This window comes from Penaeus monodon, chromosome 35, assembly GCF_015228065.2.
Source record: "Penaeus monodon isolate SGIC_2016 chromosome 35, NSTDA_Pmon_1, whole genome shotgun sequence".
In the NCBI taxonomy this organism is placed as follows: domain Eukaryota; kingdom Metazoa; phylum Arthropoda; class Malacostraca; order Decapoda; family Penaeidae; genus Penaeus; species Penaeus monodon.
The window spans coordinates 7,401,920-7,414,419 of NC_051420.1; the positions used below are offsets into that span (position 1 = coordinate 7,401,920).

Sequence of the window (12,500 nt, forward strand, 5' to 3'; positions counted from 1 at the left end):
TGGTTTCAGGAACGTTTGTAAGATAATGTAACGTTGAGAGGGTTGGCTTCAGAAACGTTTGCAGAATGGTGTAAAAATTGGCTTAAGAAAGGTTTGCAAGATGATGCGATATTGTGAGGTTTGAGGTCATAACCGTTTGTGAAATAATATTATATGGTAAGAGTTGGTTTCAGAAACGTTTGCAAAATGGGAGGGATGAGTTAAGAAACGTTTGCCAAAATGATGTGCTGTTGTGAGGGTTGGCTTAAGAATCTTTTGCAAAATTATGTAATATTGTGAGGGTTGGCTTCAGAAATGCTTGCAAAATGGTATTACATTTCGAGTGTTGGTTTCAGAAACGCTTGCAAAATTTTGTTACATTTCGTGGGTTGGCTTCTGAAACGTTTATAAAATTTTATTATACTGCGATGATTAGCTTCAGAAACGTTTGTTGGAGATGTTAGTTTAATGCTGATTTATCATAATATCTAATGTCAGACACATTTGTTGTAGATCTAGAGTGATGTTAGTTCAGAACTGGTCTATAAGGATAAATGACTGTGAAAAATGATTTCAAAACATTTATGATAATTCCACAGTGATGAGATATTAGTTTATAGCAAGAGACTGAAAGGATATACAATATGATGTTATATTGCAGTTCTAGAGTGATGTTAATGCTAGTTTATGGAATAGTTTAATTACTGTATGATGCAACTGGGAACCTTAAAAACTGCAAAAACATATGAATTGTGGAAGTTGTTTTCAGAAACGTTTGTCATAATAATCAGATAAGTGATGAAATAATTCAAAACAGACGTTGCTTTGTAAGAGCTTTCCTTAGAAACGTTCGTGAAAAGGGATCAACATTCTATTTTATTCTGTTTCTTTCTTGTGTATATATTTATTCATTTATCTATTAATTAATATACTTTAGAGCTTCGCTGATAGTGTTAAACCTCTCCATTTAAGATAATTCTCATTTTATTACCTTTAACATGTTAGCTTACCTTGACGTCTCTGCCCCTGGTGGTGACAGTGTAGGTCAGAAGCCGCCCATTGCTGTTCGTGGGCGGCAGCCAAGACACCACCATCGTCCCCCGCCCAGAGACCGCTGCCTTCACGCCCGCTGGAGGTCCCGGGACTATGGGCGTGAAGGTGGAGGTTAGTCTTAAGGGGATATATTAGCTACGGGAAGATTAAATGTAGATGTGTGTGTTGTGCAATGTATTGTGTTGTGTTTTGTGGTGTGTGTGTGTGTGTGTGTGTGTGTGTGTGTCTGTGTGTGTGTGTGTGTGTGTGTGTGTGTACGCGCGTTCATGCGTGTGCGCTAGTGTTTGTATGCGAGCATGCATCCGTGCGCGCGTGCGTGTGTGTGTGTGCATGCATGTGTGTCTCTCTCTCCGTGCGTCCACATATCTTTGAGTCTACGCTAATACTCTGGTGCCCATTTTCTGTTTTGTCTTTCCGTTTTCCTTTTCCCTTTCGTTTTCGTTTTCGTCCTGATGGAAAGGACGGCAATCGCACTCGGACATTGATGTTATGACGGGTCCCTAATGAACGCCGAGCTAATTACACAAAGCTACTGTGATTTTTTTTTTTTGAGGAGGGGGGGGGTGCAGGGGGGGAGAGGAGGAGGCTTTGTTATTTCAATCAGATTTAATGGTCAATGAAATATTAACATTATCAATCTTGTTCCCTAGAGAAGCAGGTACGAAATGTGTATTGAAGTGTAATTATGTTACTCAGTATCATCTATACAGAAAAGGGACAAACAAGCATATGAATATAATTACATATAGATATATACATACATACATATACATATATACCAATAGACAGACGGGTGGACAGACAGCCATTAAAACAGACAGACAAACAGGCAAATACATACTCTCTCTCTCTCTCTCTCTTCTCTCTCTCTCCATCCATCTATATTTATCTCTGTCTATCTATCTATCTATCTATCTCACTCTCTCTATTCATCTATCTCTATCTATCTATTTATCTATCTACCTCTCTCTCTTTCAGTCCCTCTGTCCCTCTCTCCTTTTCTCCCTATCTCTCTCTCCTTCTCTCTCTCTCTCTCTCTCTCTCTCTCTCTCTCTCTTTCTCTCTCTCTCTCTCTCTCTCTCTCTCTCTCTCTCTCTCTCTCTCTCTCTCTCTCTCTCTCTCTCTCTCCTCTCTCTCTCTCTCTCTCTCTCTCTCTCTCTCTCTCTCTCTCTCTCTCTCTCTCTCTCTCTCTCTCTCTCTCTCTCTTCTCTCGCTCGCTCGCTCACTCCCTAAACCTAAAAGGATATAAAGAACTAGGACAATAACAATAACAAAAAGAAGGAAAAACAGGTAGAAGCCAAAAACAAAAACAACCACAACAAACAAGAAACGAAAACAAAATAAAATTCGGAAAGAGCAAAAAAAAAAAAGTAACAAAATATAAAAAAGACAAAAAAGACAAAACAAACAAAAAGGAAAAAACGAAAACAAAAACGAAAAACAAAACGCAAACAAGAGGAAAAACAAAACTCGCAAAAAAAAAAAAAAAAAAAAAAAAAAAAAAAAAAAGCCAAAAAACAACCACAGCCGCCACTCACCATCTTCTTCAGTCGAACAGAAAACGGGGTCGCTCGCAGGGCCATCCCCAACTCTTGTAAACGCGACGACCTGCAGTGAGTAGTTAGTGTAGGGTCGTAAGCCACGCAAAGCCACGCTCACCGAATTGGTCGTTTCTCCGCTCAACTCGCTCGCTAAAGGATGAATGAGGGAATGGGATAATTAGTAATAATGTTTTTAATGAGTTTGTTTATTATTCTTGTATGTGAATGGGATTAGTGGTAATTTTGGGGGGGTAGTTTTGTTGTTGTTGTTCTTAGTATCAGTGGTGGTGAGAGTAGGAGTAGTAGCAGCAGTCCTAGTAGAAATAGAGTAGTAATAATAGCAGCTTGTAGAGCAATAGCAATAGTAGAGGTAGTAGTTGTTGTAGTTTAGTAGTAGTGTTAGTCGTAGTAGTAGTAGTAGTAGCAGTAGTAACAGTAGTAGTAGCAGTAGAAATAATAGTGATAGTAGTAGTAATAGTAGTAGTAGGAGAAGCTGAAGTAGAACTGATAGTGATAACATTACCATTATTGTTTGTATTATTAGTAGTTGCAGTATTTGTCGTTATTGCCATCATTAATGCTATTATTTATATCATCAAAGCTAGTATTGATATCATCTTTATTATCAATAATATTATTATTATAAAAAGTATCATTAATATTGCCATCATCATTATTATAATGCTCATAAATGTGATTATAATCATTATCACCATTATCAATCCCACTGCCATTGCTAATCCCATTATTACAATCATTAATCTAATTGGTATATCTAATTGCTATTCTGGCATTAGCCCCCCTTATTTTCATTTTATATTCTGTATATATATATATATTTTTTTTCTTTTCTTCTTTTTTTAATGGGAAAAAGCACATTTACAAAACAGTTTACTCAATAGTCTACCCTGCCGTTAAGTGAGTGACATGACATGAATGATATGATGCTCACTTCTCTCAGCGGGGGCGTAGAGGACTCGATAACCCAGTAATTCCCCACGGGCGAGAGTGGGCGCGAGAGGGTCCCACGACACCAGCACACTGTGGGCGGTCATGGGCGCGCATCGGAGGGCAGTAGGGGCGGCAGAGGGCACTGAAGTAGGGAAGGGGTGGTCTTCGTTATGTGTTCTGGGTTAATACATGTGTGGGGGTATGTAAGGGTGTATAATGCAGGTTATTATTTTCTACAGTGACTGGACAAGAGACCTAGTCCGTAATGAAAAAAGTAACTGTGTGTAAGTAGACGCACGCAGACATTCACGTAAACGAGCATACGCACACACACACACACACACACACACACACACACACACACACACACACACGAACACAACCATACACACCATTTCAAAGAGACATAACAAATAATGGAAAAGAATCAAGGAAAAACGAAAGGAGATAACACTTACCGTCCTCTAGCGTTGAACTCGTAACAGTAATGGAGGCTGGGCCGGCACCCTGGGCATTGACAGCCTGAACCTCGACCACGTACTGTGTGTGGGGCATCAGGTCCGAGATCAGGGCCGAGCAGCACGTACCCAGGGCAGACGAGGACGTGGGAGACGAGGAGGACGAGGAGGAGGAAGAGGAGGAAGAGGAGGAGGAGGAGGAGATGGATGGTGAGGAGGCCCACGTGTCGACTTCCACTGTGACGACTTTGTACTGGTCGCTAGACACTCTGGGGAAAAAGGGGGGGAGGGTAAGATGGTAAATTGCTTTGTTATTATTATTATCATTATCAATGCCATGATTATGGTTATCATCTCCATTATTAATATTACTAAAAATGGTGTTTCTGCTGCATGTACATTCATTGTTATTGCTATTATCATTATCATTATAATTTTCACTGTTATCATTATGATTATTATCATTAGCTTTCTCATTATTATCATCATTACTATAATCATTATTGTAATCATGATCTTTGTTATCATCATCATCATCATCATCATCATCATCATCATCATCATCATCATCATCATCATCATCATCATCGTCATCATCATCATTATCATTATTCTTTTTAACTATCCTTGTTTTCTTATTGATATCATAACATTATTATCACTATTAACACCATCATTATCAATTATCAGCTTTAGTCTTGAAAAGCCAATGCTATGAACCGTATAATTTCTATTGGGCTGAAAATATGTACATTATTTTTCTTCAACACACACGTATGAACAAAAGACCTGTTAGTATTCACTGAACTTTAAGAAAACATTGAGGTTGAATAGACATTTTTCCCTTTTTATTATGCATAAAGGCATTCAGTAGACCAACAATAAGAGCGGAACAATTGCGGGGAATATGCGATTCTTTGTTGAATTCGAATGGGAATGTTAATCATATGAAGTGTTTTGAAAAGTGTGTAGTGTAGGAAGTGTTGGATTTTTTTTGTTTTGCCAGATTCCTTTTTTCTTTTCTTTCTTTCTTTTTCTGTTTCTGTTTACTACTCTTTTTTTTATCTATATCTTTTTTTTTCTCCTCTCCATATCATCGGCTGCTTTTTTCTGACTCTCTCTCTCTCTCTCTCTCTCTTCCTCCCTCCCTCTCTCACTCACTCCACGTCGTTTCACCCACCGTACGCCCTTACCCACCTCCCTCACCTACCTCCCCTTTTCCTCACCCCTTCACCCATCCCCCCTTTCTCCTCCCTCACTCCATCTCCTTACCCCTTACTCTCACCTCCCTCCCTCCCTCACCTCCCTCCCTTCTCCACCTCCTTATCACCCCACCCCCTCACCCATTCCCTTCCTCCTCATCCCCCCTTATATCCTCCTCCACCTCCCTCCTTCCTCCACCTCCCTCTCTCCTCCACCTCCCTCCCTTCTCCGCCTCCCTTCCTCACCCAGCCTGTCCGTAGCCGATGTAGTAGGCAAGAATCCTCCCGTGTTGACTCGAAGGATCCGGAGGAAGCCACGACACCTTCAGGCTACTGGAGGAGGCGGCGGAAACCTCGACGTCCCTTGGCGGCGCTCCTGGGGCCTCTCCTTCCGTTGTCACTTGGAGGGCCTGCGGGGGAGAAAGATTTTTTTTTTCGTGGGTATTATTACTACTCCTACTACCATTTTTTATTGTAATAGATGGTACATATCAACAAATGGAAGCCTCGTCTCATTGGCAATAAATCGCAACCTCTCGTCATCATTAGTAAGAAATAAAAAAAAAAATCTCCTCATTAGCCACAAGTGGAAATCGAACCTCATTAAAATGGAAACCTCTCCTCATTTACAACAAAAGGAAACCTCTCATTAGTAGCACTTAGAAACCCCACCTCATTAAAACACGTGGATACCTCGCCTCACCAGTTACAAAAGGAAAGGAAACCTCCACACATAAGCAACAACTGGAAACCTCACCTCATTGGCAACAAATAAAAACCTCATCTATTAACAACAAAAGAAAACCTTAGTCAAATTAGTGAGAAGTTGACACCTCCCATCATTAAAAACAAATGGAAACCCTACCCAATTAGCACAAAATTAAACCTCCTCCCCTCATAAAAAAATCATTAATAACAGACCCCCCCCCCCCATCATTAACAACAAATAGAAATCTCACTTCACCTCATTAACAAAATGAAGCCTCCCCTCATTCATAACAAATGACCCCCCCCCCCTCACCAAAAAGAAACCTCGCCCCATTAAAAACAAATGGAAATAATCACCTCATCGGCTGGAAACCTCACCTCAGAAGGTTTAGAAGGACCCATAGCATTGTGGGCGTAGAGAGTGAAGAGATACTGAGTCGCGGGCGTGAGTTTGTCCACCCGAGCTTCCGTCTCTCCTCCGCCCACGGAAACCTCGAGCTCGCCGTGGTTCTCCAAAAGGCCTTGCTGCTGCCAGCCTGTGGGCGTGTGGGCGTGCGTTTGGGGTGTTAGAGTAATCATCATCATCATTACTAATGTTATTTTTGTCATTATTTTCATTGCTATTATTATTATTATTATTACTACTATTATCATTATTAATACTTTTATCTCATTGTGATTGCTATTACTATTACAGTCCTTACTATCACATCATTTCTCTATCTTTTTTTTTTTCTCTCTCTCTCCCTCTCTCTCTCCCTCTCCCTCTCCTTCTCCTTCTCCCTCTCCATCTCCCTTTCCCTCTCTCTCTCTCTCTCTTTCCCTCCCTCTCTCCCTCCCTCTCCCTCTCTCTCTCCCTTTCCCTCTTCCCACCTCACCCTCTCTCCTTCTCTCCCTCTCCCTCTCTTCACGTATCATCTTTATCCCCACCCCCCACCCCACCCCCGCCCACTCACCTGAAAGACGGGTGTAGCGAAGCGTGTACTTCGTTATAGGAGAATTGCCGTCTTGTGGAGCTTCCCAGGCGAGTTTCACGTATCTCGCACCTTTCTCGAGGATGTGAAGGGAACGGGGAAGATCCGGCGGTTCTGGTGAGGGGAAAAAAAGAGGGGTAAATGAGGGGAATTGAGAGAGAGAGAGAGAGAAAGAGAGAGAGAGAGAGAGAGAGAGAGAGAGAGAGAGAGAGAGAGAGAGAGAGAGAGAGAGAGAGGGAAGGTGATTTTGCAAAGAGAGGGATGTGAAAGGGGAAAGGTAGTAAGGAGGAGAAAAATAGAAAGGGAAGGAAAGGGAATTGAGAGAGGCGGAAGGCGGTTTTGTAAAGAGGGGAAGACGAGAGAGGAGATGAGAGGTAAATGAGGGGAATTGAGAGAGTATGAAAGAGAGAGAGAGAGAGAGAGTGAGAGAGATAGTGAGAGAGAGAGAGAGAGAGAGAGAGAGAGAGAGAGAGAGAGAGAGAGAGAGAGAGAGAGAGAGAGAGAGAGAAGAGAGAGAGAGAGAGAGAGAGAGAGAGAGACATAGAGAGCAGAGACACAGACAGAGAGAAAGAGAGAGATGAAAAAAAGAAAGAATGAAAGGCAGAAATTGAATAAAAAAGAAAGGATGAAAAAAAAGAAAGATTGAAAGAAATAATTCTGAAACAGATCATCAGTGAGATTTACTTTATAAAATATTTCATACGAACCTGCTGGCACTGACAGTTCTTGCTTCCTCGTTTTGAATGCCAGCTTTTTAATAATTCTTTTTTTTCATTTTCGTCTTCCTCTTACTCTTTTTCTCTTTTCTCTCCTTCACTTTTTTTGGTTCCATTTTTATTATTATTTTTTTTTCAGTTTGTTATCATCTCGTTTCTTCATCTTTTCACCTTTTTCTTCTTTTTCTTCTCCCTCCTCCTTCTCCTCCTCCTCCCTCCTCCTTCTCCTCCTCCTCCTCCTCTTCCTCCTCCACCTCCTCGTCCTCCTCCTCCTCCTCCTACTCCTCCTCCTCCTCCTCTTCCACCTCCTCGTCCTCCACCTCCTCCTCCTCCTCCACCTCCTCGTCCTCCACCTCCTCCTCCTCCTCCTCCCCCTTGCCCTCTTCCACCACCACCTCTCCCCCTCCTATTATGCCCGTCTGTTTTCGGTTAATAACTGGTAAATCGGGATGTATTATTTACGTGCTATAGGCGGCCGAGGAGGTGGAAAAGGGGGAGTGGAGTTTTTTTTTCTGTTATTGTTTGTTTGGTTGGTGTAAATTGTTTGTTTGTCAGAATGTGTCTGTCTGTCTGTCTGTGTCTGTCTGTCTGTCTGTCTCTCTCTCTCTCTCTCTCTCTCTCTCTCTCTCTCTCTCTCTCTCTCTCTCTCTCTCTCTCTCTCTCTCTCTCTCTATCTATCTATCTATCTATCTATCTCTCTTTAGCTCACCCCCCACTCCCCTCTCTCTCTACTGAAGAAAAAAGACGAGGAACTTTCATAATCCAAAGCCAGTTTTTTTACTAAATACATATTACGGAAATAAAACATACATTGTGTATATATAACATATCAGTGAACCTTTTTTAATACTTTAAAATGATCCACATATATGAAAAGGATTAATATTTTTTTTTCTAATTCTTTCTAATCATCGACTCACTAGTACTGTTTCTCTCCATTATTATCATTATATTTTTCTTTCCTTTTATACTTTCTAAGAATTTTGCACTTTTTGTAGTCAGAGGTACAAGAAATAACTACATTTTTTTGCAATATACTGTATTGTAGATCTGTACTTCTGAAAGCCCTGAATATTTAATTAAATTCGTGGATGGCTTGTTAAAACGTCTCTAACACAACTTTTTAGATTTAACGGACACGTTAATAAATACGCACAAACTAACTAACATACGTGTACACAAACATACAAGGCATACACGGACCGTCAAGTTGAAAATGCGTTTAGAAAAGTTCTGATTACATGACGCGCATTCCTAAGGCCGGTTGGATTCTGACAGAGTGAAGCGTTGTATGATGAATGATATACTTATGGAAGCGTGCATTATATATAAATATATATATATACATATATATATACATATATATATATATATATATATAAATATATATATATATATATATATATATATATATATATATATATATTTATCTATTTATCTATCTATCTATTAATACACACACACACACACACACACACACACACACACACACACACACACACACACACACACACACACACACACACACACACACACATATATATATATATATATATATATATATATATATATATATATAGAGAGAGAGAGAGAGAGAGAGAGAGAGAGAGAGAGAGGAGAGAGAGAGAGAGAGAGAGAGAGAGAGAGAGAAATAGACAGATAGGTAGATAGATAGATAGATAGATAGATAGATGAATAGATAGGATAGGTAGATAGATAGATAAATAAATAAAGATAAATAGATAGATAGGCAGACACATAGATGAGCAGATAGGTAAATAAGGATAGACAGATAGAAAGATAGACAGACAGATAGATAAACAGATAGGTGAATAGATAAAGACACAAAGGCATACACAAAAAAAAAAAAAATGGAATTCAGCCTCCTTTTCAGCATCTCAAAATTCCCCTCACTCTCACACACGACGCCGGAGGATCTCACACTCCCCTCGGCTATTTCTTCCCCTCACCTTGCACGAGGAGAATCACCGTCATGGAGGCGTGTCCGTGGGCGTTGTCAGCCGTGCAGGTATACTCCCCTCCGTCCTCTCTGGCCACGCCCTTTACCACCAGTTCCAAGAGTCTTTCCTCCTCGCCGAGACGCCCACCGCCGCCCACAGCCGATTCGCGGAGTTCGTGTCTGCGGGTGGGGAGAAGAGGGGGTGATGATGGTGGGTGGGTGGGTGGGTGGGTAGGGGGGTTGGGTTGCTGTGTTGGAGAGGGTGGGGGGGGAGGAGGGGAGGGAGTGGGGAGGTGGGGAAAAAAGGGTATGTGTGTGTGTGGGGGGGTACGTGTGAGTATGTGTGTGTGTGTGTGTGTGTGTGTGTGTGTGGGTGGGTGGGTGGGTTTATGTGTGTGTCTGTGTGTGTGTGTGTGTGTGTGTGTGTTGTGTGTGTGTGTGTGTGTGTGTGTTGTGTGTGTGTGTGTTTATGTGTGTGAGTGTGTGTGTAAGTGTGTGTACACAGATGCATACCTATATTCATTTATCTAGAAAGATATGTAGAAAGATATATAGACAGAAAAGAGAAAGATATATATATATATATATATATATATATATATATATATATATATATATATATATATATATATATATGAGAGAGAGAGAGAGAGAGAGAGAGAGAGGAGAGAGAGAGAGAGAGAGGAGAGGGAGAGGGAGAGAGGGAGGAGAGAGAGAGAGAGAGAGAGAGAGAGAGAGAGAAGAGAGAGAGAGAGAGAGAGAGAGAGAGAGAGAGAGAGAGATTAGATAAACAGGTTGACTTGATAGATAGATAAATATATAGAAATAGAGGTATATACCGGCAGATATAAAGTTAAAAAGACAGAAAGGTATTCAGACAGACAGATAGAAAGAGAGACAGACAGATAGACAGATAAATATAAATATGAATATAATAGATGGCCAAACAGATACATTCGATAGACAAATAGGCAGATAGATAGAAAGATCAGTTTTTACTTCTACAACAAAATCAGATTCGGTAAAACCATTTTGATTATTAAATCCGCTAATCCGCTTGAGTTAGAGAGATAAAGTCTATAAATAAATAAGTTTGTTTTTTTAATATATATAATCAGCTGACAACATACAACACAATGATTAGAATCTGTGATCTCGTTGCTTACAGCAAGGAAATAACGTTGCATTACAACACATTTACTGGAAAAAAAAACAATTCATTTCCTACAGTGCAGATACTTAGCGATAACCTCACTGCCTCCAACACTACGTAAACCATGCTAACAACGCTACACGTGCTTACTACGTATATCTTAAAACCGCTACTTTTCTCCAAGGGTTTGTATCTCATATCAGAAGTTATGCTACGTACGCCAAACGCTAGCGATTCTTTTTCTCCCGTGTTTCCCGCTAGCTCTGTCGGATCGAGCAAGTCCATAAGGAACGTTTGTTACTAGGAATTCCGTTGGCGTTGAAACGTTTTCGTGGCTATTTGTTTATTGATTTGTGTTATGAATGGGATTTTCTGGACGAGGGAAGGAGGTTCTGCGGTAAAGGTGAAGGGTTATGTGTATTGAGGTCTGTATTAATCGCTCGTTTTCTGTTTCTTTGCCTTTTCTCTCTTCTCACTCTATCGCCGTCTTTTGTCTTTTCCGTCCTTTTTTTCCTGGATATTGTCTTCCCCTCTCTTAATCTCTCTTTTGTTTTCGTTCTCTCTCTCTCTCTCTCTTTCTCTCTCTCTCTCTCTCTATCTATCTATCTATCTATCTATCTATCTATCTATATATATATATATCATTCTATTTATCTATCTATCTATCTCCCCCCTCCCTCCCTCCCTCCCTCCCTACCCCCCTCCCTCACACACACAAAAAAAAAAACGGATATGTGTATTTACTAACGCGTGCTTTTATGTATGCGCGTGTGTCTGTGTCCACGTAAGATAAATTCGAAACACGTGCCCTCTTACAAAAGCAAAAGACAAAAATAGCGATGAGCTGCACCGTAGCCAGAGCTGCCTCGAGCCCCAGCAATGAGGATAGTCCTTGACCCGGCATTAATGGCAAAAAATGTCTACAAATCACAATTTCGAAATTAAAACCCTTTTTATGTCTTTCAATCTCGCTTTCATACCGACGAATCATTCTCATTCCTCCCTCTGAGATCTTAAACCCTCAAAGAAAAAAAAAAAGGCCAATTCTTTAACCTCCTCAAAAAAATAAATAAATAAAACGAAGAGATTAATAAAAAAAAAAGAAGGTTGCATAGCGAATGAGAGACGAAAATTAGTCCATGATAAACGAAATTTCTCAGCGCCTTGATCTGCCTTGTAAAATTACTGAAGGTGGGAATTCTCAAAATCATTGGAATTGCCAGACGCGCTATTTTGCGAAAAAAGGGAGATCTCGTTTTTTTTGTGTGTGTTTTTTTTACATTATTTGAAAGAAACAATTTGGGGATATTATCGACATACCGATAGATCTATAATGCAATATTAGTTTTATTATTTATTGTCTTTAAACATTTTAAATTGTTGAGAACAACATTTAAACGTGAAAAAAAAATATATTTTATTAACGTTTGATATTGCCAATTCACATCATTTTCTCGTATCGTTCATAAACTCCTAAAAATCAATATGGGAATCTAAGAGGAAGTTCAAATCCCACAGCAACAGAGTGAAAGGGTTAACAAACGACCTCCCTTTCTTACCTTAGGATTTGCATGAAATCCCCTTAACCTGTAGTATGATTCCCACGACCTTCCTTTTACCTGTAGATACCCACGACCTCCCTTTCACCTGTAGGATTCCAACGACTTCCCTCCTTTTACCTAGGGGATGATTCCCACGACCTCCCTTTTACCTGTAGGATTTCAGCTACCTCCCTTTTACCTGTAGGATTTCCACGACCTCCCTATCACCTGTAGGATTCCAACGACCTTCCCTTCACCTTTCAC

General features: G+C 40.4%; 1 protein-coding gene across 1 annotated transcript in view; it reads right to left on the minus strand.

The window, feature by feature from the left end:
• LOC119595212 (Down syndrome cell adhesion molecule-like protein Dscam2) overlaps nucleotides 1-12,500 on the minus strand; it is a 65,055-nt gene that overhangs the window by 9,530 nt on the left and 43,025 nt on the right. Inside the window, 8 exon segments of the mRNA XM_037944379.1 lie at nucleotides 990-1,123; nucleotides 2,571-2,723; nucleotides 3,526-3,666; nucleotides 3,983-4,251; nucleotides 5,431-5,594; nucleotides 6,271-6,428; nucleotides 6,849-6,980; nucleotides 9,553-9,722. Of these exon segments, the coding sequence (XP_037800307.1) occupies nucleotides 990-1,123; nucleotides 2,571-2,723; nucleotides 3,526-3,666; nucleotides 3,983-4,251; nucleotides 5,431-5,594; nucleotides 6,271-6,428; nucleotides 6,849-6,980; nucleotides 9,553-9,722 (1,321 nt within the window).